This window comes from Ictidomys tridecemlineatus, chromosome 13, assembly GCF_052094955.1.
Source record: "Ictidomys tridecemlineatus isolate mIctTri1 chromosome 13, mIctTri1.hap1, whole genome shotgun sequence".
Classification (NCBI taxonomy): Eukaryota; Metazoa; Chordata; class Mammalia; order Rodentia; family Sciuridae; genus Ictidomys; species Ictidomys tridecemlineatus.
Window position 1 is genome coordinate 19,762,303 of NC_135489.1, and position 25,532 is coordinate 19,787,834.

The window sequence follows — 25,532 nt, forward strand, 5'->3', positions numbered from 1 at the left end:
GTGGATCATAAATTGACCATGCGGTGAAAAGAACGCAATGAAAAGCATAAATATGAGTCAAGTACATGAAAGTGCTTTATAATTGTACCTGGTATGTGACATTTGAACAATAATTACTGTTGTCTCCCCCAACACCACCATAGCTCCTCTTCTAAAGAATAAAAGTAACTCAAAGACTTGTGTCATGAAAAAGGAGGAACTCCAAACTTATGAAAACTTTGAGCATTCAAAAGTCTATTATTAAAATATGTAACATAAGTCTTGTGAAAAAAAGATTTTAAAATTTAAATGATACAACCTAAACAAAAAAAACAGGCTAAATTATTTTATTAATGATAACATTTAAGATGTCTAATAGTCTTTTCTTGAAGAATCATGCCTTAAAAATTATCTTTCATTTTATAGGTGTTTATTGGGGTCTACTACATGCTGAATGGATAAAATAATAAATAATTTGGCAGTTCTATTCTCAAGAATCCTATATTGTACAAGTTAGTTATCATTTCTTCACTTATTTCATGTCTATTTCTTAAGCATCAAGTATGTAATCGACTAAGGAAATCTTGTCATACCTTATAAAGTAACTGTACACCATTACTTTCCTGTGTGCACATATGATTACATGACCAATGTAATTCTACATCATGTAAACTAGAACAATGAGAAGTTACACTCTATATATGTGTAATATGTACATATATATTCTATTGTCATGTATAACTAACAACAAGTAAAATAAAGAGAGAGAAATAAAATAGGTGTATTTGCATTTGTATTTATTGACAAATGAATGCATTTCAAATTATTTATCATTCTTCTGTCTAGCACGACTGTGAAAGGATTAGAAAATGGTAATTCCAACTAAGAAATGAACTATCTAGTCACTGATGTTTTAAATATCTCAAAAAATATTCTTAATCAAAAAATTAAGAAAGGAAGAGAAAACCAATGTGTAATTATTAAAAATTCAAATTAAGTAGTTATAAAATGTCATTAATTTTAAGCATATATAAGAAAATATTCGCTTAGGTCCAATGGTAAAAAACCAAGTACTTTAAGATTTTCAGAGAAACTTAAAATTTAAGATTTGTCTTAAAAATATTTTTTTGCTATTTGGTAAATGAAACATTCCCCTATTGATCTCATGTTCCTTTGGTTAAATAAGTTTTTATACATAGAGTTTTTAGGTGTTTTTTTCCTTCTGGTACCAGGGGTTGAACACAGGGATGCTTTACTATTGAGCCATATCTTCAACCTTTTTTATATTTCATTTTGAGACAGGGTCTTGCTAAGTTGCTTTGGGCCTCACTAAATTGCTGGAGATGATTTGGAGCTTACCTAGATCTATAATTCTATACTTCTCTTTCTTGCCTGCTTGGAACACAGTTCTGATTTTAACATTTTTAATTGTAATGTACACCACTCTAACTAATGTCATTATTAGACTATGACCTTTGAATCTTTAATTCTCAAACTCCCTGAATATTTCAAATATCAATACAGTTTTTTTTAAGTACAGATTACTAGTTACAATCTAAGATCCTGATTTAGAAAGTCTGCATCATTATCAGTTCTAATTCAAACCTTCCAAAGTCATTAAGAATTAAATATTAACACTCTAAATTAATGAATTTATTAGTTAATGTGCATTTTCTTTTCTTCTGGTATACCCTTTCAGTGCTGTAGTACCTAGCCATGACTCAAGAAATGTCAATTGAGTGACTTACAATATTGAAGAAAGTAATTTAAAATACAAATTTAAAAACCCAAATGCACTTTTAGTAATATTAGTCCAAAAAAAGAATATTATTGATTAAAAGCAAGTTACAATATAAACAGAAATTGAAAAAACACAACAAACTTCACCCTAGAAGAAATAATTGTTATAAATTCTAACATTTTTCTGTATAAATTTGTTTAAATCCCCTGCATATGAAATCCCTGTTCATTATGCATGTAATTTGTGTTCACAGAAATGCAACGTTCTGAACTGAAACCAATATATATTAAAATCCAAATGGCTAATTTTAGTATAACAGTTTATATAAAATCTCATGATGATTTCTAGCAAACAAATGGTCACTTTTTTATATAAAGCTATATATTATTTGGAACTAGAGAACCAAGATCAGATTCTTACAGCTTAACTGCTATTATTCTAAAACAGTTTTAATAATTTTATAAATCCTAATTGTTGATTTCATAAAAATTGGGGTAATTATTCCATTATCCACGGTCCATGGTGGCATCATGGAGGTTAATTTGTAGTTGTAATGACTAAAGGTTAACGAGATAGAAGAGATTGTTCTGGTGACTGATAGTAACTCGGTTAAGGTTAAAATGTTAACGGCGGCATTTGTGATTCCTGGTGAGGGTGATCAACACTTATTGTAGAGTAAGTAGAAGTTCCTGTAGTTGTAGGTTAAGTGGATGTGGCAGTAGCTGTACTTTCACTTGAAGCACAGGTAGCCATGGGTTGTGTTGAAAAGATGGTGGGTGGAGGTGAGGATCTGGCTGTCAGCTAAGCATCAGTTGCACTAGCAGTTGGTGCTATGAAGTCACAACAGCAAGTCTGATAAAGTGGCACCAGCTGTTGTTCAACTTCAAGGAGTAGGAGTAGCTGCTGCGGTTATGAGCTGGGTTTGTCGGGTAGAGGGGGTAGATTCCATTGAAGTGATGGTTGTGGCTCTTCAAATAGTAGCTATGGAGGAGCCACCGTACCCATGGTTTCTGTGGCAGTGGTGGTTCTACTCGAAGTTGTGGTGAGGGGTGTTGTGGCTGAAGGCTGAGTTGAAGAACTGGTGGTGACCCTTGTGGTTGTAGATTCTCTTGAAGTGGTGATAGCTGAAGGTTCAGTGGAAGTGGTGGTCACTGTAGGTTGGGAAGTAGTAGAGGCTGTTCCAGATTCCTTAACTACCACCCCTCCATTGCTTGTGGGTAGCTGGATAACAACGGAGGAATTACTTCCTCGATTATTCACCAGGCATATGACCAGGACTCCAATTGCTGTTGTTATCGCACAGGCTAAGAGGCAGGCCAGAAACACTTTCCACAGAGACCACTCACTGCCGCTATTTCCTTGCACCTAAGAAGAGTGTGAATCAAAATATCACTTATAAAGACAAAAATGTCTGCAATGGGTCATCCTTTTTGTGTTACTTCCAACTTACAATGTATTGTATTGACTTTGTTTAAATCACTATATGACTCTGGAGTTTAGACTTTTAAAAACATCCAGATGTTCATCCAGGTGGAAGAAACGTCATGCTTTCCCAGACATTAGAAAAAAGACAAATCTGCCAATATCTCTTCTGTTATTCTATTTTCCTTTTTTGTTTGTTTGTTTTCTTTTAATAGACCTTATATATTAGGGCTATTTTAAATTCAGGGGAAAACTGAGCCAAGTGTATGTAGATAACCTACACACACCCATCCCCTGCAGGTACATAACTCCCCCATTATCAATATCCTGCACCGTGGCTCATTTGTTATAATTGATAATTCCACATTGGCAGCTAATTGTCACCCAGAGTCCACAGTTTATGCTAAGATTCACTCTTGGTATGGAACACTTTATGGATTTGGGAAAATATAAATGTATAACACGTAATGACAGATATCCAACATTACACAAAGTAGTTTTGCTGCCTTAAAAATCACCCATGCTCCATTTATTCCTCCCTCCTCCATCACTGTCCGTTGTCTTTTCATGTGGGCAGACAAATATTTTTAAATGGTAAATTCTCTTTCACACACTTGATCCTCCACTCAATGCCATTACCCCCAAACTCTGCTCCACTACCAATATCTATCACTTCCTCAAGAATTTTGTCTCCTCACCACCATGTCCTCTCCCTCCAGCTTGTTCACCCAGCCATTCCATGATGACCTGTCTTTGGTTTGATTAAGAAAAAAAACAAAAAAACAAAACTTTGGTTCAGTGGTTAGTCCTTCACTACATCTTTCCTTGTCCACATTTTGTCCCATTATTTAATAGCACTCTTGGTTTTTCCCTAAAGTCTCTTGATTTCCCTCTTTTCATCTCCGCTGGCTGGCCAATAAATGACGATTTACTTTCTCTGGACTTTGGAGCAGTCACACTGTTGTGAAAAGCCAAGCCCCTGGGCAGATCCCCTCCTCGAGAGGATTTTCTGCATTGCTCTGAAACCCCCGTCTTACAGATCCTGGATCAAGATACTCCCTCAAATCTCAAGTGCATCCTCAGTCTTCTTCTCACTCTTCAAACCTGTAGCCTCCACCCATCGTTCCTCGTGCACAAATCATCCCTCCCCATTCCAGTCAAATGACTTTCCTTTGCCCTCCTTCCTACTTCGTGGGAAAACTTGAACCCATCAAATGAAAACTCCACCAAGTACCAAACCTGCAAACCTAAGCTACCTGGACTTCACCTCTTTGTTGGTTTGACAGAAGAGCTATCCTCTACCACCTGAAGCTGGTGCTCCACCCTGTCTTTTGGGTTCCATCCTCTGTGCCCTTCCCAGCAGATTTTCTCTTTTGATTACCCTGGAGAGAGTTTCTTCACCACTTTCCACATTTAATCACACTCCAAAGAAACACTACCAAAGAAACAAAAGCTACTTTATAGAAAAAAAAAAGAGAGAAAAAAAAGAAAAAGAAAAAACTCCTTTGATTCCAAATCACTCTCCAACCACCCTTTCTCTTTCTCTGAAAAACAAAATTTCCTGAGAGTCATTTGAATGCAGTGTCTCCATTTGCACACTTTTCAGCCCAATCCAGTTGGGCTTCTGCTCCCCTGATCAGGCCCTGAAATAGTCATCAATTATCTTCATCCACTAAAGCCTAAATGCCCGTGTAAGCGCTCTTCTTACTGAAGTCCTCTACCACATTTGCCCCTGGACACCATCCCTTCTCTGTTTTACAACATGTCTTTCTTTCTGTTTCTGAGACACTCCATTCTCTTTCATGTCTTCCAAACTCCCCAGAATCATCGGTTCCCTTGTGGGGGCTCATTACCCACTTTCAGCCTTTGGTGAAGGAGATCCCCCACTCACCGTCTTGACAGGGTCACAGTGAGGATGAATGCTGGCAAAGCCGTGCTGGTTGCACAATCATCTATTTACTAGAAACCATGAGACCCTTTTTTATGTAACTGGGACTTTTCATTTTCATGCTTAGGTTTCTGACAGGAGGCATGAGTATGTTAAATGCCAAACAAATTAAATTTCAGATGGCTAGAACAGAACAGGTAGTTCATGCCTCGGAGGCTGTTCTACTACCCCTCAGCATATCAAGGACAAAGTAGAAGGCTGTTCTTCTATCTCAATACATTGTGGACAAACCTGATAATGGACAACAATCATCCTCTGAAAGGTCATGAGAGTTTTAGGCACCACATTGATTATATCAACTAGAACCTGTTGAGAGCCACAGCCAAAGGGGCCCCAGCAAACTTCCAGCTGCCAGCAAGCTTCAGACTGCCCCAGCAACATCTAGCTGATTGGCTCCTCTGCGGTGATGTTCATTGGGCTGTTTCCCTGCCCTTCAGACTGCCAGCTGATGATTGGCTCACAGCGGCCCCAGCAACATCTAGCTGATTGGCTCCTCCACGGAGCTGCTCATTGGGTGACTTCTTTGGCTCTGCCCACGCAACCCAGCCAATCGGCCTCAAGAGAGGAGGATTGTGGGAGGTTGAAAGGGTGGTGTGGGAGAGAGAGGTGTGGAAGCCGGTGGTGGCAGTTGGGCTCTGAGGGTTTTTCCCTGGAGCTGTTTTGTTTGGCGTTTGTAGTTCTAAAAATAAAGTTAGTTTCTTTTTGACAAGTGGCTCCTGATTTGTGCCAAGCCAGACTTCGGCATTTGGTGGCTCGCACGGGGAGCAACTGAGGGTAAGTAAACTGCTCGCCCCTGAGGGCAGGGCGAGAGGATGGGGAGCCATTCTAAGTCTCCTCTTTTGTTTTGCTTCGTTTTTGTTTTAACTTTCCTGTCCCTGGAGATGAGTAAGAGGGAAGAAAAACCACTCACATCTGAGGAAAAACTATTTGCGTCTGAGGAACAGATAGGGAGAAAGGACGGATGCACACGTCAGGAGGATAGAAAGGCTGATATAATGATTTTGTGTGGTTCCATTTTTATTGGATTCTGTCTCGGTTTTATTTGCTGTTATCTTGCTGGGTTGTATTATAGTAGAAATACGGGATCAGCAATTAGTAAAAAACAAACCGAAAGACTGTTAAGTAAATTGTTAAAGGAAGGAAGCTTCCCAGTAAAATCAAGAGCAGTCAGGGCATACGTTGATATAATACAAGAATATAGCCCATGGCTTTTTAAGGAGGAGTTGTTAGATATATCACAATGGAACCATCATGGTGAAGATTTAAAAAGAATAGAAAAGAACAACCCAGGGACTCTGCCAGTTGGCACATTGTCATTGTGGACGTTGGTATCTAGTTTGCTTAGTCCAAAGCCTTCAGTTCAGACAGAGGTAGAGGAAGAAGAAGACATATTGATTCAAGTAGAAGAGGAAGTCTCTCAAGTTAGTCAGACAGAGGAAAAGATTCAAGTAAAAGCTCGAGCTAGTCAGAAAGAGGAAAAGATTCAAGTAAAAGAGAAGGTCTTTCGAGATAGTGAGACAGAGGAAGGAAGTTTAGAGCAGAAAAATCTATCAGGGGAAAAGTTAAAACAGGTGACTGCTAATAAGACCCTTTTGTTAGAGAGCGTAAGTGTCCAACCAACAGCACCGCCTCTACAGGAGACTGCTACTAACAGCACTCTATCACCAGAGGGCATAAGTGTCCAATCAACAGCACCACCTCCATATGCTAAGAGACTCCCAACCCCCGCAGTTGATAGTTTGGATCCTGAGACAGGATCTCAAGTATGCCCTGTATTTGAGGTAGGAGGGCAGCGAACTTACCAGGGTTTAAATTTCAAATCAGTGAAGGAGCTAAAAGAGGCTGTAGCAACCTATGGTCCTCAAGCACCCTTCACTGTAAGCTTGGTCGAATCCATTACCAACTTAAGCATGACGCCAGCAGATTGGGCTAGTTTGTGTAAAGCTGTGCTAAATGGAGGACAATACCTGTTATGGAAGGTTGCCAATGAGGAATTTTGCAAGGAGACGGCTAGTCGAAATGCAGCAGCTGGTTATCCTCAGAGAAATCTAGATATGTTGTTAGGAAAGGGACCTTATGAGGATCGGCAGCAACAACTTGCATATGATCCTGGTGTATATTTACAAATTGCTGTAGATGCAGTTAGGGCATGGAAGTCTTTACAAGAACCTGGAGGTTTACAAGGTCAATTATCTAAGATAATACAAGGAGCTAATGAACCTTACGCTGAATTTGTAGATAGGCTTATTCAAACAGCTACCAGAGTTTTTGGGAATACAGAACAAGCAATGCCATTTATAAAACAACTGGCTTATGACCAAGCGAATCGTTGGTGTAGAGATATCATTAGACCATGGAAACATGAAGATTTAAACACATATATTAAATTATGTAGAGACATTAATGAACAAGGGCAAATTGTGGCAGCTGCAGTAAAACAAGCTTTAGATGCCAGAGACATTAATGAACAAGGGCAAATTGTGGCAGCTGCAGTAAAACAGGCTTTAGATGCCAGAGACATTAATGAACAAGGGCAAATTGTGGCAGCTGCAGTAAAACAGGTTTTGGATGCCAGAGACATTAATGAACAAGGGCAAATTGTGGCAGCTGCAGTAAAACAGGCTTTAGATGCCAGGCCAAGAACATGCTACAATTGTCAACAAACAGGACATTTTAAAAGGAATTGCCCCATAGGAGGAGGGTTTAACAAAACTAGGTATCAAACAAGTAGAATACCGGGTATTTGCCCACGATGCCGTAGAGGGAGACATTGGGCTAATGAATGCCGTTCTCAAACCACCATAGAGGGTACTCCATTATATTGGGCTAATGAATACCGTCCTCAAACCACCATAGAGGGTACTCCATTATCAAAAAACGAACAAGGACAAGGTGTTTATCCACAATATCGTGGACAAAGGCATCAGGCTCCGTTGCCAAAAAATGGACAGGGGGCCCCAATGCTCCGGGGCCCCAAACCACAAATATACGGAGCACTGGAGGAACCCAGCAACCCCAGCAACCCCATCAGGGTAGTGCCCAGCACATCAGATCCCTCATCAGACAAACCAGAGGGAGCGCAGGGTTGGACATCTGCGCCTCCACCAAATCAGTACTAACTCCAGAGATGGGAGTTCAAATCATTCCCACAGGGGTAAAAGGACCTCTTCCCAAAGGAACAGTAGGCTTATTATTGGGACGCAGCTCTTCTACTCTAAAAGGACTTTTGATAAGTCCTGGGGTAATTGATTCCAATTATGAAGGTGAAATAAAAATTATAGCCAGTTCTCCAAAGGGTATATCAGTAATTTCACCAGGAGATAGAATAGCACAGTTACTAATAATACCAAGCCTACATGATAAATTTTCCAGTCATGTTGTAGAAAGAGGTTCCAAGGGATTAGGTTCCACAGGTGTAGATTGGGCTATGCTTTCTTTAAATTTAGATTCTCGCCCCATGCTAAAACTAAATATTCAAGGACATGAATTTAATGGGCTACTGGATACAGGTGCAGATCTTAGCATCATCTCTCGTCAAGAATGGCCAAAACATTGGCCATTACAACAAGCCACTCAATCGCTTCGAGGCCTAGGAGTGGCGACTAATCCCGATAGAAGTGCAATGCTATTAGATTGGAAGGATCCTGAAGGATGTGAAGGAACTATACAGCCATATGTATTGGATCATCTTCCCGTAAATTTATGGGGACGAGATGTCTTAGATCAATTAGGTTTGACATTAACAAATAATATCAATCAAAATGCACCCACTATTATGGCTAAACAAGGTTTTAGGAAAGGAAAAAGATTAGAAAGACAAGAACAATGTATAGCAGCACCAATACAAATAGATCAAGGAACAGACAGACATGGGTTGGATTTTCACAAAGGGCCACTGAGACAATAAAAATTACATGGAAATCAGAAAGGCCAGTATGGGTTCCTCAGTGGCCCTTGACTAAAGAAAAGACACAAGTAGCCCATGATCTGGTCAAACAACAATTAGCGGAAGGACATATACAACCTTCTGTATCTCCCCATAATACTCCCATTTTTGTCATCAAAAAGAAATCTGGTAAATGGAGATTACTGCAAGATTTAAGAGCCATTAACAATGAAATGGTCATTATGGGACCTGCTCAATCGGGGATTCCTCAATTGTCTGCTTTGCCAAAAACCTGGTATGTTTTAGTTATAGATATTAAAGATTGTTTTTTTTCAATTCCAATTCATCCTGAGGATAGTCCACGTTTTGCATTTACTATCCCTGCACTAAATCATGAAGGTCCTGATCAGAGATATGAATGGAAAGTACTCCCTCAAGGGATGGCTAACAGTCCAACTATGTGTCAAATTTATGTTAACAAAGTAATCCAGCCACTTAGAAATCAAAATCCTGAACTACAAATATTTCATTATATGGATGATGTATTATTAGCACACAAAGCTAAAAACACATTGCTAGAATGTTATGCCACACTTACAAACTTATTAAAAAATTATAATCTAGAGATAGCAATAGATAAAGTACAATTAAATTTTCCAATTAATTATTTAGGAGTTCTATTATCCTCAACCATGGTCCGTCCACCAAAAATTCAAATACGAGTAGATCAACTCAAATCACTTAATGACTTTCAAAAGTTATTAGGAGACATAAATTGGATAAGGCCTTATCTAGGTATTCCAACAGGAGAATTGGGACCTTTATTTGATATCCTAAAAGGTCCATCAGATCCAAATTCACCCCGAATGTTAACGCCTGAAGCAAGAAAGGCATTAAAAATCATTGAAACATATATGGAAAATATGCATTTGGATAGAATTGATATAAGTTTGCCTTTATTATTTATTGTATTACCAACAAAAAATATTCCTACAGGAGTATTTTGGCAAGAAGGTCCATTATTATGGATACATTTATCTTATTCTCCTAACACTATTCTTACTAGATATCCTGAGGCTGTAGGACAATTAATACTCAAAGGAATAAAAACAGCAAAGGCAGTGTTTGGAATTTCTCCCCATAAAATTATTACTCCATATACTATGAATCAAATTGATGAATTAGCTAATGAGTTAAATACTTGGGCAATAATAATGTGCAAATCTAATGTTTCATTTGATAACCACTTACCATCTAATCCTTTATTGTCTTTTTGGTCATTGCATCCTGTAATTTTTCCAAAAATGACAAGAAAAACACCTATCATGAATGCTCCAAATATATTCACTGATGGGTCAAATAATGGTACAGCAGCAATAGTTACACCTGATCAAACTTTTACATTTTTAGTACCCAAACAATCAGCTCAAAAGGTAGAGCTTAATGCAGTATTACAAACTTTTGTGATGTTTAAAGATTCTGTATTTAATTTATTTTCTGATAGCCAGTATATAGTTAATGCTATAGTATCCCTTGAAGATGCTGGTAGAATTTCCCCTTCTTCTACTGTTTTCTCTTTGTTTTCCACTATACAAAGTTTAATCTGGGACAGAAAAGATCCATTCTTTATAGGACATATCAGGGCACATACAGGATTGCCTGGAGCCCTTAGTTTAGGCAATGATTTAGCAGATAAAACTACACGTGACATACATATTTTCTCTGTACTAGAAGAAGCTATAAATTTTCATGAAAGATTCCATGTCAATGCTAATACTTTACAAAAGCGTTTTAAAATAACTAAGGAACAAGCTAGACAAATAATAAAACAATGTCAAAATTGTGTGACCTTTTTACCACAAGTTAATCTTGGAGTCAATCCTAGAGGATTGATGCCTAACCATATTTGGCAGATGGACGTCACACACTTGCCAGAATTTGGAAAATTAAAATATTTGCATGTTACAATTGATACTTCTTCTGGATTTTTGATGGGCTCCCTTCATGCCGGCGAAAAAACTAAAGATGTTATAGCTCATTGCTTACAAAATTTTGCCACTGTGGGCATTCCAAAACAGTTAAAAACAGATAATGCCCCTGGTTATACGTCTACTTCTTTTAAACAATTTTGCTCATCATTTGGCATTACTCATATAACAGGAATCCCATACAATCCACAGGGTCAAGGCATAGTTGAAAGAGCTCATCAAACTATTAAAATGTACTTATTAAAGCAAAAAGATGGAATTGGGAAGGGGTATATATTCCCCAAAGATAAACTTAAAATAACGCTTTTTACTCTAAACTTTTTAAATTTGGATTCATCAGGACTTAGTGCTGCAGAAAGGCATATGTGTCCAAAAAATGTACATAAGCCCAAGGTACTTTGGAAAGATATTCTAACAGGACAATGGAAAGGTCCTGACCCAGTAATTGTCTGGAATCGGGGGTCTGTTTGTGTGTTTCCACAGGAAGAACAGCAGCCGATTTGGATTCCAGAGAGATTAACCAAGGTTCTGACCCAGAACAGCAGCCGATTTGGATTCCAGAGAGATTAACCAAGGTTCTGACCCAGTGATTGTCTGGAGTCGGGGGCCTGTTTGTGTGTTTCCACAGGGAGAACAGCAGCTGATTTGGATTCCGGAGAGATTAACTAAAATCCTGACCCAGTGATTGTCTGGAGTCGGGGGTCTGTTTTTGTGTTTCCACAGAGAGAACAGCAGCCGATTTGGATTCCAGAGAGATTAACTAAAGCGATTTCTACAGACCAAAAAGAAGATGATTTAGCTCAAATCCATAATAGCTGATATCCAAAACTCCAATTTGGCTATCCTTACATCTGCGACAGAACCAGGATGCTTTTTTCAATATCTATTTTATTATTGCCCTTTCCCATATCATGAAGTTCTATTTTATTTTTTTGAGCTCATACAGACCTAGGTTAATGTTTTGCTGATCAGTTCTATTTTTTTTTTTTTTTTGACTATAGAGTTTTTAAACATTGCAATAGAGATTTTACCTGTAAAAAGTTATAAGGCCTTTACTATTGTGTTATGTGTTGTATGTATTATATTATGTGTGCACACTTGTGTTTTGTGTTATATGTTTGAATGTACGTATGTCCAATGTACATATTTCCATATATCATATATGATGAGCGCTCATGAAAAGATGGATCCAAATATTTTTTTTTTTATTCACGTGATTTAAATGGTTTAATTTAAATTGGGTAAATAACTGTTAAGAATTGTTTTAATATGTAAACAAAAAAGGAGGTTAACAGATCTGTTTGTTTACTGTCACCTTTCATTTTCATTATATTTAATAATTCTCTTCACTATAATGTAAATTGTTAAGAAAATTGTTTTCTTTTAGTGCCTTCTGGAATGTTACCTAATTTTTTCTTTAGCCATTATTGCCAGAATAATGTTAAGAAAATTGTTTTCTTTTAGTATCTTCTGGAATGTTACCTAATTTTTTCTTTAGCCATTATTGCCAGAATTTCTATCTTCATCCCAGTGCCAATGAAGATAATATAAATTGTTAAGAAAATTGTTTTCTTTTAGTGTCTTCTGGAATGTTACCTAATTTTTTCTTTAGTCATTATTGCCAGAATTCCTATCATCATCCCTGTGCCGGTGAAGACAAAGATAAAACTAATCTACAGTTTCTGCAATAGCCATCACTGAACTGCTTACAGAACTTACACTGAACTGCTTACAGAACTATGTGTCACTTGTATGCATTGTGAACTATCTGTTGGTGCAGCGACTTGTGTAGTGTTGGGATATTTTTGCTGATGATATCATCGGTGGTACAATTTTCCCAAAAGGAGCCGTCAATTGACTTGGTATATCTTCCTCCCTTCTGCTTGTCATGATCATTCAGCTAAAATTTGGGGGTCAACAGAGGTGAGGCAAAGAACCTCACACCCCCCCCCCCGCTGAGACCTCTCCACAGGTGTGGCTGTATACTGGACCGGTAGTCAATGACGGGTAAGATCCAATTACAATGGTACCAACCTAAGACAGGAGGCTGACGCCCTGAGGTCAGCTCATCCGAAGACGGGTAAGGACCATATGTATTGGACAACCTAAGGCAGGCACGGTCCCTAAGCCACATGCTTGTTGTTTAAACAGAGAGGGGGAGATGTTGAGAGCCACAGCCAAAGGGGCCCCAGCAAACTTCCAGCTGCCAGCAAGCTTCAGACTGCCCCAGCAACATCTAGCTGATTGGCTCCTCTGCGGTGATGTTCATTGGGCTGTTTCCCTGCCCTTCAGACTGCCAGCTGATGATTGGCTCACAGCGGCCCCAGCAACATCTAGCTGATTGGCTCCTCCACGGAGCTGCTCATTGGGTGACTTCTTTGGCTCTGCCCACGCAACCCAGCCAATCGGCCTCAAGAGAGGAGGATTGTGGGAGGTTGAAAGGGTGGTGTGGGAGAGAGAGGTGTGGAAGCCGGTGGTGGCAGTTGGGCTCTGAGGGTTTTTCCCTGGAGCTGTTTTGTTTGGCGTTTGTAGTTCTAAAAATAAAGTTAGTTTCTTTTTGACAAGTGGCTCCTGATTTGTGCCAAGCCAGACTTCGGCAAGAACCCAAGCCCACATTTCCGGCCTCTTAGAAAACCTAATCAGTATGCTTATTTTACAAAGTTCACCACATGCAGTCTCATTTTTGATTAAGGAAAGTTATATTATACACTTAGGAAAGTTAAAACATATAAAGATATATTCTTCTCTTTTTATAAACCCTTTCTTACTTTACATAGGGATATATGATGAGCACAGTTAATATCGGTGGAAAGTGGATTGATGTTTAGAACTTACTTTCTATTTATTGATAAAGATTATAAAGATAGGAGAACTAGTGCACCTTGAGTGAGAAACAAAGAAACTCTTTTGAGAAAGCTGCTCAACCAGTTTTATGAGAATAAATTTAGGAATTGATTAAAATAGCTTTATAAGACACAGTTTTAGAAAAATGTTAGAAATATTATTTTACTTAGATTCTTAAGTTTAGAAATTCTTAAGTTTTTAGTTGTAGAGGTTTCTGATATGTTTTAAGAATGATTTATAAACTTTAGGATGTTTTAAATATAAGATTTAAGGGGACTTTTTTAGATGGGAATTTTAGATTAGAAATAAAGTACAAGTGTACTTTAGGTTAATGATTGGTTAGGAGACTTAGAGTCTGGTTACGTAGCTTGGCATTAGTTAATAAGAAAATAGCAAATCTTGGGAAAATCTGAAAAATGTAAATTAGTGACGTATTTTATTAATGATTCTGTACTTTTAATAATTACATAACTGAAGGTCATATCCTGGAAAAATGTAAATTAATGTTACATTTTTTTGTACCCCCCCCCAATCATGGTTAAGGAAATGTCATGTCTGGGCAAAGTTTTCAATTGTATAATCAATGACGTATTCTGAAGCTATAAAGATGAGAAAAACTGTAATAAACGATGACCCAGAGAAAGCTGCTTAGCTCTCTCTCTCTGGAGATTGCTCCAACGGAACGACTCCTGTCTCATCTTTTCGCCTAGGCCACTCATCCTTCAGGACTCCCTGGACCCCGCTGGGGCAGGACCCTGGCAAGCCTTATTGTTGACATTCTCAGGCTGTCATCTCTTTGCATTCTCGTTTTGAGATCAGCATCTTTTTTCTGTCAATATCTTCAGCTTGCGAAAGGCACGGCGGCACCAAGACAGCAGGAGCAGGATGAGGGCCAGGTGTGCTGATCACCAAGGCCAAGGTAGCCCTGTGACAAATAGCATCTTATTGATGCTAACTAAAGACACTGGGGGTTTAAGAAAAGGAAGTGGGACGAGGCTTATGTACATCAGGTAGGAGCCTCTAACACTGCCTTAAACACACATGAGGACTTTCATGAAGTAAATTGCACACAAACAATGGAAAACCCAACCTCCTCTCTTGCCTTGGCACCTCAAAAACAGGATTCTGGAAGTCTCTTGACTCTCACTGGGCAAGTTTCCCCTCATGACCTAATGATGGAAGACACCTGCTTCAGTCATTGTTATCTCTGGTTGCACATCAGATTCACCTGAGAAGTTGTTAGAAACTATAACTTCACGGTGCCCACCCAGAGCTTCTTATTTAATTGGTCTACAATGCAGCTGAAGCACTGGTATGTCTTAAACAGTTCCCAGGTGATTCTATCATGCAGTTAGCATTAAGAACCAGTAGACCATTGTTATCTTTCAATTCTATGATTAACATGACTTAATAACCTCTACAAACATAAAAGAAGCATTTTATAACTACATCCTATTGACTTCATTCATTCTTTCACATTGCCCCAGAAGCAATATAAAGAGTTGATAGTTTTAATCCAGGATCAAGAAAGATGATTCAAACTCTTCTGAGCCTCTATAGCAAGATTAAGCCGGGATATAAGTAGAAATTTCACAGAACCCAACCAAATGGTCTAATGAAATCAATAATTTATAGTCAAGGTCAAGTTGCTATATAAAAGCTAAAGCCAGTCATGAGGAAAAGTTAGTTCTGTCAACCAGATGTGAGGTTAGGAACCAAGAAGAGCTCAGCCTAGACTCCAAAGCTGGTGCAGAAGCTTCAGAGAAGACAGACTTCTATGTCAAGATCATCATATAAGGTCACATGAAAGTTAAATAAGATTCCATACACAGGTTCAGAAGTTGCAACTGTCTAAGAAAATAAGGTAATCACCAACAGAGTCAGATCCATAAGCTTTAAATAGGAGAGTTTCCTATGAGAGTCTGATTAGTGACTTAAACCTTAGAGGACCAATATGTATGTTCCCCTACCACTTCCCAACCATGCATTTGTACCTTACATGTATTTCTTTGACTTTCTTTCATAGATGCTTTCTATCTATTGTAAATTGAATTTCCAAACTAGAACATTAGCTCTTTGAAAACAGGGACTTACCATAAATTGCCTTAACGTTACCTGTAATTATACTAAACGTTCACACGAATGTAGACAATTAATTAATTGACTCCCTTTCCTAGGAAAGAGCAGACCAAGTGCATTGCTACATACAGCACATTCCAAACGGAGAACAAGCTCCAACATTACCTGTATAGTGGATAATTCTGGGTGTGGGCATTGTGAATGAGCAGTGATTCCCGGGCTCACCCACACCCCAGATAAGCTGGAGGAGACATCAGCGGTTACGTCATTAGAAGGTGGACACAAGGATGTGGAACTATGAGCCTGTTGGTCATCTGGACACGTGCTTGGCTACAAAGATGAAGCATAAGTCAATAGGAAGCCATGGTATGGAATTTCTAAAATTGAACTTTTCTCCCCAAAGTAAACAAATGTGACTTTTTAAAGGAATAAATGTTTTCTTAACCTCTGAGAATGAAGAACTCCAGATGGATTATTATATAGTTCATTTTGACTAATTTTTCTAAGTTACCAATGTTTCAGCAGAGGAATGCACAGCATCCCCTCTTCCTCACCACCCTGCAGGGATGTAGTAAATATCCTCATGGTGCAAACTGCTGTGGGTGGGCATCTAGATTGCTCTATAAGCTATAGGAAGGGTGAGCTGAAAGAGTCCTTGCAGCTTTTCAGGTACTACCTGCTCAGGTCCTCTGGAAAAGGAATATTGAAGAAAAAGGAGTTGAAGTGATTTGTCATCGTGACACAAGCACTAGAGCCCAGACCTGCCAGTGTTAAGGCCACACTGAACCATATATATATATATATATATATATATATATAATCTGTCCAATGGATCTTGTGATCCATGAGAATGACAAGACACTTGTCCAGGTCATTCATGATATATCTTTACTGGGCTCCTCTTGGGCATAAAACAGATAAAAAGATTTCACAACAACCAAATCTCTACTCACAAGGAACTTATTTGCTAATAAACAGGAAATAAAAAGAATTTGTGTATAATTAACAAAAGCATAACTATAAAATAATGTAGAGAGGAAAGGATGAATAAGGGTTGACCATGAGTGAGTTTGGTGGGGAAGATATTGGGAAGAGAAGGGTTAAAAGAGGGAAGAACAAAGTGAAAACGAGAGCAGGTCTGTGCATCTTGGACAAAAGTGTCATTACATCTCCCAAACAATGCAGAATTGCCTGGGCCTTTTCCTCTCCTAAGATGATAACATTCACTTTGTAACTGTGAATCAAAGGCATCTTTGCCACTCTTTGCTCCTCTTCAAAAGATTAACCACTTGTAAAATTGCTGGGATGATTAATCAGTCAGTAATTACAAAATGACAAAAGCAATTTGGGGTACAAAGTGCTATCATTATTGTCCTTAGCAGCATTAGAACATTTATTACCATAGCTACAACCACAAGCAGATTTTGATCATGATTCAGTAACCCGTTACTAAATAGCTAGAGAAATTGTAGGTCAACCAACCAATGAGTTCCATTAAAACTGTCAAACTTAAAAAAAAAAAAACATACACACACACTAAAACAATCAAACTAGAATTGTATACAGTCATTGATTCATCAGTAACTACCATTAAAAATTCAAAGAATATAATTGTCATTAAGTATAAATAAGATGTAATACTGCTGGCAAGAAAAAATTAGCTAAATTAATTTTTTCTGTAAGTGTATGTCAATGAAATAAATAATATCTCTGTCTTTTAATGAAGAAAATTAAACAAAACCCACCTGTTGCTCACTAAGCACATTTGAAGAAAGTTGAACACACCTGTGTTAACAACCTTACTCATTTTCCTACATGCTGATTCTGATTCATTAGTTATATTCAGTTTGCCTATGATTAGTGAACTTGGACATTTCAATGCACTTTGTAAACAAACTAAAACTCAATCACCAGGCTAGTAGTTTTCCAGAATTTTCTGGCCCTGTCAGAATCCCAGCCCTTTCAAAGAAGGAAAGCAGTGGGTGGGTCTACACCAAGGGTGATGATCCTGTGATCTGGGCCCAGCTTTGGAGCGACAGAGCAGCCTGGGTGATGATCTCATTCTGTGGAGTTGCTATGGTTCTTAGTATAGGTGGAGTCTCTTAACAAAATTGCTCCATGTGGAGAGCTCTGGATAATGTATAACAGGAAAATCACAATTAGCTAATGATAGCCATAGGCAACTGAAATGCAGTCACCGTATTTACCAAAGGAAATTCAGTAGGCTATTTTTCCCCCTAATTTTGTAAGGATTAAGATCTCATCTCGCAGAAAACCAAAACACCAAAATTTATGTTGTCTGTTTGTAACCTTCCAATAACTTTCAAATCTCATTATGGAATTTGGTCTTAAGATAAAAATGTACAGCTCTCTCTAGGTACCCATAATAAAGTGAAACAGGCCGCCAGCTATCCAGATGTACTGTAAACATGGTCTTGAGATACTATTTGTAAACAACTTCAAGTTTGCTGTTTTCTGGAGACATTACCGAGATGATGAACCCTCTCTGAGTATTTGGCATCTTGAAGATTCAGAGAGTGGCCAATTCAGAAGCGAAAGAGAACATCCACAGGAGGGTCCCTTGCTTAAAGATGCAAAAAGATGGACTCTGCTCTTGTGCTGAACCAGGAGTCCCCCGAGACGCTCTTTCATTCAGCTGTCACTTGGTGGGACACTGGACTCCCTTCCTGGTTTATCTCAGGACAGTGCAGACCGGCTGCCCACAGCTCCACATAGCAAAGGCCAAGTATTTCTTCACCTAATTTTCACATATTCTTTGGGCAATGAAATGTTCACTTCTCGTTTTTGAAATGAGGAGTTAAACTTCCAAAACTATGCTCTTCCTTTGACTGACATGAAGGATCACTTAGTCAGACATAACCAGATAAATACAAGCACTTGTGAAGAAAATACAATGAAGGCTTAATTCTTGGTATTAAAGCATTTTAAAAAAAATTTAAAAAGAACATAGAAGTCTGGGGATGTAGCTCGGGGACAGAATACTTGCCTAAAAAAATGTAGATCATATTTTTCCATGAAGCAGATATTTTTAAATATTTTATTTTATATTTTTAGTTGTAGTTGAACACAATACCTTTATTTCATCTATGTACTTTCATGTGGTGCTGAGGATCGAACCCAGGGCCCCGCACATGTTAGACGAGCGCTTTACCACTGAGCCACAACCCCAGCCCAGAAGCAGGTATTTTTAGCAGATTTATTTCCTAGGCCTAAAGGCTATATCTAGGATTAACATCTGGTTTTCCAGTCTATGTAGAAATATGCATTCTGACAGGTCCAGGAATTATATATAAAAATCTAAGCATCAAATTGAAAAAAATATATATAACTTAACAAACAATAACATCTTTGGGTTTTATGTTCATATGATAGTGAATGCAGAAAGTTGAATGGGTTTAGTTGTATATCACACAGGCATAGAAATATCCCTAATATTTTACATCTACAAAGGCATAGAAATATCCCTAATATTTTACATCTACAAATATTTTACATCTGTCAAAATATAATATAGAAAAAATATATCAGGAAAGTTGGAGCAGAAATTCTTTCCAAGGCCACTCTTCCTCTTGGAAAAGAATATAAAACTATGACCTTGCCAATACAGTCATAAAGAGACTAAATAGTTTGTAAATGCTGAAAATGATACTATAATATTGGCCAAATATCAAAATGAAGCAAAAATACTCACGGGCTGCTTTCCAGAGAGTTCAACATTCACTACATACTTTCCTTGTTTTCTGTCCATTCTTGAGCTGCCAGTATCAAAAGCCAGACTGCAGGAAGATTTTTTTCAATTTGTCCGTTGCCCTTTATATCTGCGACCATGAGAAATCATAGGAAAAAAAAAACTTATGGGAAATCACTATGATGCATCCACAACAGGTGTGGATTAAACCAGATAATACATAATTAAACAACAAAACAGGATCCACCTCAGAGGAGGAAATGACACAAGATCAATACTCACTCTGAGAGCTCTTGCAGCTACCTCCAAACAAGCCTCCTGACAGAAAGAAATATGGTCTTGCATAATTCCTCCTTCTCTCCTAGCTAGCCCTTTCCCATACCTGCCTTCTGTTCTAGAACTGACGTAAATCGGGGAAAAGGTCTGAGGGAGAAGTTTGCCAATGTTCTCTCCACTGAGGCACAAATGCCTCCAGTTCCCTGGTTGGCACCATCTCTTAGGCACCAAATCCTTAGGGACGCTTCACCATTTTATTTTCTCTTTCGTTTCTGGAAATCCACTGGGTCAGTTGCTCAGGTAGTTCATACACATTAAAAAATATTAGAATCCATTTTTCTGGGCCATAATGGCAAAGGACTGATGAATAGTGAAATGCTTCAGGAAAAGAGGTTTTTTTTTTTTTTTTAAATCAAGAAGTCTGCTTTGACTTACGTTGAAAACAGGATGAACTCTTCTATTGATTTATTCACCCAAACAGTGAGAATACCGAGTTCCTATAAGGTACCAGGTATTTTCCTCCTGCAAAAATTTCAGCAGCAAACAAAACAGATCGTACTCTTCTTACCCTTTTCGCATGACACTTCTGGATGCTGAATTTCTTTTTTCGAAAGTTTGACCTGTCTAAATGTCCCTGTGCAGGTATTCAACACCTTCAGCTTAAGGCATTTTACAGGTTCAACCAAAGCCAACTGCCTTAAGTCCTGGAGCTTAGAGAACATGGGAAAACTGAGCTGGGAAGGGATTTGTTCCAAAGAGCAGTTAGTTAAAGCCAGGGTAGTTTGCTCACTGTTGGAGGAACCTTGAGGATATGATACTAAGTGAAGTAAAGCAGCCACAGAAAGACAAACACTGCCGGATCCCATGTATATGCGGTATCTCGAGCAGACAAATTCATAGAGACGGAAAATAGGATGGCGGTGGCCAGAGCCTAAAAGAAGAATTAGTATTTAATGGGCATAAAAGATGAAAAATACCAGAGACGGAAGAGGGTGATGGCTGCACAACTTCAGGGATGTAGTGAACACCGTTTAACTGTTCACTTAAAAACGGTTCAGATGGTAAATTTTATGATACGTGTATTTTACTATAATAAAAAAAAATTGCAAAGAAAAACAAACACATGATAGAGTTACCCATGTTGAAACAAAGCCAGTTTGTACGGCCAGAGGGACAAGGGAACATGACTTTCAAATAAGAAAACCAAGATGATATAATTATCATTAATTATTAATTGCATTAATATTTTATATTTAATATTTTATAGAGTTAACTATATATTTTTTAAATATTAATGCAATTTTATTCTGCAGAGTCTTTATTTTTTTTGGGGGGGGGTGGGGTACAAGGGAATGAACCCAGGGGCACTTAATCACTGAACCACATTTCTAGCCCCTTTTTTTATATTTTATTTAGAGACAGGATCACCCTATGTTGTTGAGGCACTTGCTAAGTTGCCTAGGCTGGCTTTGAACTTGCAATCCTCCTGCCTCAGCCTCCCAAGATGCTGGGATTACGGGCCTTCACCACGGCTCCCAGCTGAGGCACGTGTTTTAATTTGGCACCAGAGCAACGTAGCCATGCCAACCCCGCACCCCTCTTCACAGCTTCCACACAGTACATAGATCAAGAGTGACCACACATCACTCTTGCCACTTGAGTCTCACCCTCACTATCTTGGACTGACCAAGAAGTTGTATAAAGTTGTAAGACCCCCATCACAAAGTTTGGTCGACTTGATTTTGTTAATTTTTGAAAAATAGTAACAGAAAAAAAAAATAAAAACAACATATAAAATAAAAACAACTCTGTGGCTAAATTTACCATGAAGAAATCAGATACTCTGTTTTGCAAAGAACATTTCTTCAGCATGCATATTAATAATTCTGTGAATGTCTGGGGTGGGGAGGTGGTTGGTGGGCGGGGGGGGGGGGGGGGGGGGGGGGGGGGGAGCCGGGGTTGCGGTTCAGCAGTAGAGCACTCGCCTTGCATGTGCGAGACCCTGGGTTCGATCCTCAGCACTACATAAAAAAATAAACAAGTGAAATAAAGGTGTTGTGTCCAACTACAACTAAAAGATAAATATTAAAAAATTTAAAATAAATAATAATTTTGTGAATGTCTCAGACCAAAGATTATCAGAAAAGCAGGACACACCTGGATTGTTACAGTGACCAGAGAGCTCACGTATCTTTTATTGCCATGTCATTATCTGATGTGAAATATCTTTGTTCTTGGCAGCAGGATTTTCTTGTGAAAAAGAAATCTGAAAGTCTTGACTGACACAGAGCCGAGAGAAAGAACACTTGGCTGGCCAAAATAAGGAATGAAAAGATGTGGAAGCCACTTCTCTGTTATCTAACAGAGAGATGAATTATATTGTCGCCTCAAAGATCAAGTCAAAACTATTTTTAAATTATGTGATGCAAAAAAAAAATTCTTACCTGAAATTTGAGTATTTTCTGAATAACATTTCTTTGGTTTATTGGAAATCTGAAAATCAACATGACAGTTTCATCTCTTAGGTAATATTTTAGGGAAAGGGATTATTATATCTTATTTTTGGGGGTCGTGTTGTTGATATTATAACCAGTCAGATACAGAGTTTCAAAGTCAAAGTCAAATACTGACAGGTAAATCAATTCAAAAGTGTGAAAGATCCCTATGAAATAAACAGATACTGAAAAATATATTTTCAAGTGTCCTATCAAAATTATCAAAGCACTTGAAAGCAATCATTAGCAAACTTTTTAAAAAACTGAAACATTGTGAATTTTTTTGTGTGGCTGTCATAACACTGTCAAGGGTCTTCCTTATCGTACGTATTGTTTTACAATGTTTAGCCAATACCAGGAGCAGGTAATTCTCAATTAAATCAAAAGCGATCAAAAGGTATGTAGGCAATACAATGGGATTAAAATAATAAGCCTTGTTCAAAATAGAAACTTCAGAAGGAAAAACATGCATATCTGTAGAGAATCAGATGTAACTGCATCACTATTACTGTCCTTGATGGAGTCTGCCTGCAAACGGGATATTCTGTCAAGGTATAGATAGGTAACAGTGGACATGCTTGAAAACGAGGTGTCCTCTGTCCTTGGGAGGACTTTCCTGCAAATGGGATGTTCTGCCAAGTGGGCTAAGAGGGCGCTAAGAAAAATTTTATTATCTGTTCTAAATAAAGAGCAGAGCTCAATATACTCCAGGCCAAGAAGAGATTAGCCATGAGAAGCAGGTCACTTCTGATTAGAAAGTCAAACTTCTGTATGCTATGTTTAATTAGCTGAAAGACCTGATTTATTGAGGTTGGAAGGCTGCCTTCTTTGTTCACAATACTATAAAAAGATTGCTTGTACACAATAAAGGACTTTTTTTCTGCTGCTGCTTAGCTTGCTCTGCTGCTTCTTTCTTTTCCCATGCTGACCTGCAAGTGAATTACTGCAACACATATCACTGGATCTTCCAATTCCCACTTATAAGTTTTAAATATACTGACAGAATGTGAACACCTAACTTGTCTGGGATCAGAACATCAAGTGAGAGACTTAGACTGATAAGACCCCTGCTTATTGAATATTTAGCTTTTACATTTTAATTTTCAATTTTATTTCAAATATAGTATTTTTTTATTTAATCAAAGAAGATACATTTTGGGTTGATTTAAGGGTATTTTTACGATGTTGTGGAAATGTGAGGAAGGACCTTCATGTTAAATATACACCAATTTCAAGAAAATAAAGGACATGTGCAAACTTTATCCCGTTTTGACCGCAGAGAGGGGTCACTGAATTGGTGACTTTTTGTTTTTAGGGGTTGATATGAGATTTTAGGGTGACCTTTACTGTGGTAAAAATTTCTTTCCCCTACTAAACCATAATTGTCCTCGGTCCCTTGGCTGAATTATCCGCTGGTCTCACCACCTGGATTCAGGTTATGATCCCTGATGAACAATTTCAAAATCCAAAGGCTTTGAGAACTAAAAACAGGTGGGGGCCGGGAATTTGTTTGTTTGTTTGTCTTTATCCCACGAGGAGTCAAAGGTAGGGCCCAGCACACACAAGGCAAGCACTCTACCAAGTGAGCCACCACACCCATCCTGAAAACTACTTTTTATGTTTGGCCCAAATTTATTTGGCAGTAAAAATTAATCCAGAGCCATAGGCCATTTTATCTTTAATAAACTTAGCACACTCATACTTATGTGCAAATATAAAAATATGAATATGTACGACCACATGTGTTGGGTACACTCTATGTGAAAGGAAAGCGAGGAACCGGGAGACGAGCGAGCGAGAAACGAAAGATGGAGACCAGCAGAGATGCACAGGAGAGTCTGTCAGAGCTGACAAATAAAGGCCATCTCCCCATAAACAAAGAGAGGCAACACAGGCTTGTGGTTGGGGACTTTTATGAGGGAGGCTCAGGGATTAGAGTCCAACGGGTCCCAATTTGGGTGGTGAAGGTTTGGGTTGGTATGAGGGAGTGGGGGGCCTTTCTCAGAAAGGCCCTTGCGTGGGAAAGCAAAATCTTTCTTAAAATGGCGGCTGTCACTGAAGATGGCCGTCTAGATGCTAACCTTACAATCCCCCCTTTTTTGTTTGTTATTGGGCCCCTTAAAGACAGGGGCATAGATCAATCTTCTGTAGCTTCTTCCTGCTGGGAAGGGGCAGCATCTGAAGCCTTGTTAGGGGTGTGGGGTGTCACTGAGTCAATGGTGATGGTCAGAAGGCACCAGGTGATGCTGACTCTGGACAGCCCAATTTTGGTGAGGGGTTGGAAGTCCTGTAACAGAAGCCGGTTCATGGTTTGGTTAGAGATCCTTTGAATCTGGTCTTGAATAACTCTAATGACGCGGGGTAGGGGTTGGGGGCAAGCGTTAGCAAAAGGCCTATGACAAAGAGAGAGGCCAGGAAAGGGAGTGCCCACTGGAGAAGGGGCTACTTAGCTGCCATCCTTCAGTTCCAATGGCAGTGGGAAGCTCCGAGAACTGAAGGAGATCAGAGATAAAGGGGACATTGGTCATTGAAGTTCCCTTGGTGGTAAGGAATCCACACTCCTTCCAAATAGCAGAGTGGGAGAGGAGTATGTGGAGAGCGTATTTAGAGTCGGTGTAGACATGGAGGGAGGCTTCTTTTGCCAAAGTGAAGGTTCTGATGAGGGCCACCAGTTCACCTGCTGAATGGATGTATTATTGGGGAGGAGAGCCACTTCCACAACCGAGGTTAGAGAGACTGCAGCCAACTCTGCCTGAAGAACTCCCTCCTGAAGGGAGGAGGAGCCATCTGTGAACCAGGTGCGTGTTGCCTGGAGCAAGAGGCCTTCCTGTACGCGGGAGGGATGTGGAAGAAGCTCCTCCAGAGTTTCGATGATGAATGGGTAAGAGGAGAAGAGGTGGAAGCGTCCTGAGGAGCGGGGAGGAGAGGAGCAGGGTTTAAAGGTGAGCACGTGTGGAGGGTAAGACTGGGATCTTCACCAGGGAAACCTGGAGAGATAAAAGGTGGCAGGGGGGTGAGGAAGGTAAGCCCTTGTAGGTGAGGAGTTCCTTTAGGTGATGGGGAGCCAGGATGGTGAGTGGGGCCCCAAAGGTGCGTTTCTTTGACTCATTAATGAGTAGAGAGGCTGTGGCCAACTGTAGGCAAGGGGCCCGTCCCCGAACAGTA

The 25,532-nt window shown here is 39.0% G+C and overlaps 1 protein-coding gene across 1 annotated transcript; it reads right to left on the reverse strand.

Annotated features, from left to right (window-relative positions):
• Positions 1 to 1,932: 1,932 nt before the first annotated feature.
• On the reverse strand, positions 1,933 to 21,012 carry LOC144370105 (dynactin-associated protein-like). The gene is made up of 5 exons (XM_078030689.1): positions 21,009 to 21,012; positions 20,724 to 20,803; positions 20,441 to 20,506; positions 16,053 to 16,217; positions 1,933 to 3,085 (listed from the first exon to the last, which is right to left on the reverse strand). Exons 1-5 carry the CDS (start codon positions 21,010 to 21,012, stop codon positions 2,702 to 2,704), a joined length of 699 nt encoding a protein of 232 aa, XP_077886815.1. The 3' UTR covers positions 1,933 to 2,701.
• Between the last annotated feature and the right edge of the window lie 4,520 nt (positions 21,013 to 25,532).

Excerpts from the sequence above, each read along its gene's own strand:
- LOC144370105 (XM_078030689.1), bottom strand. Across the intron at positions 16,218-20,440 it reads AGAAGTGTCATGCGAAAAGG|CCAAGCACGTGTCCAGATGA; the intron begins GTAAGAAGAGTA and ends TCATCTTTGTAG. Across the intron at positions 3,086-16,052 it reads CAGAATTATCCACTATACAG|GTGCAAGGAAATAGCGGCAG; the intron begins GTAATGTTGGAG and ends CACTCTTCTTAG.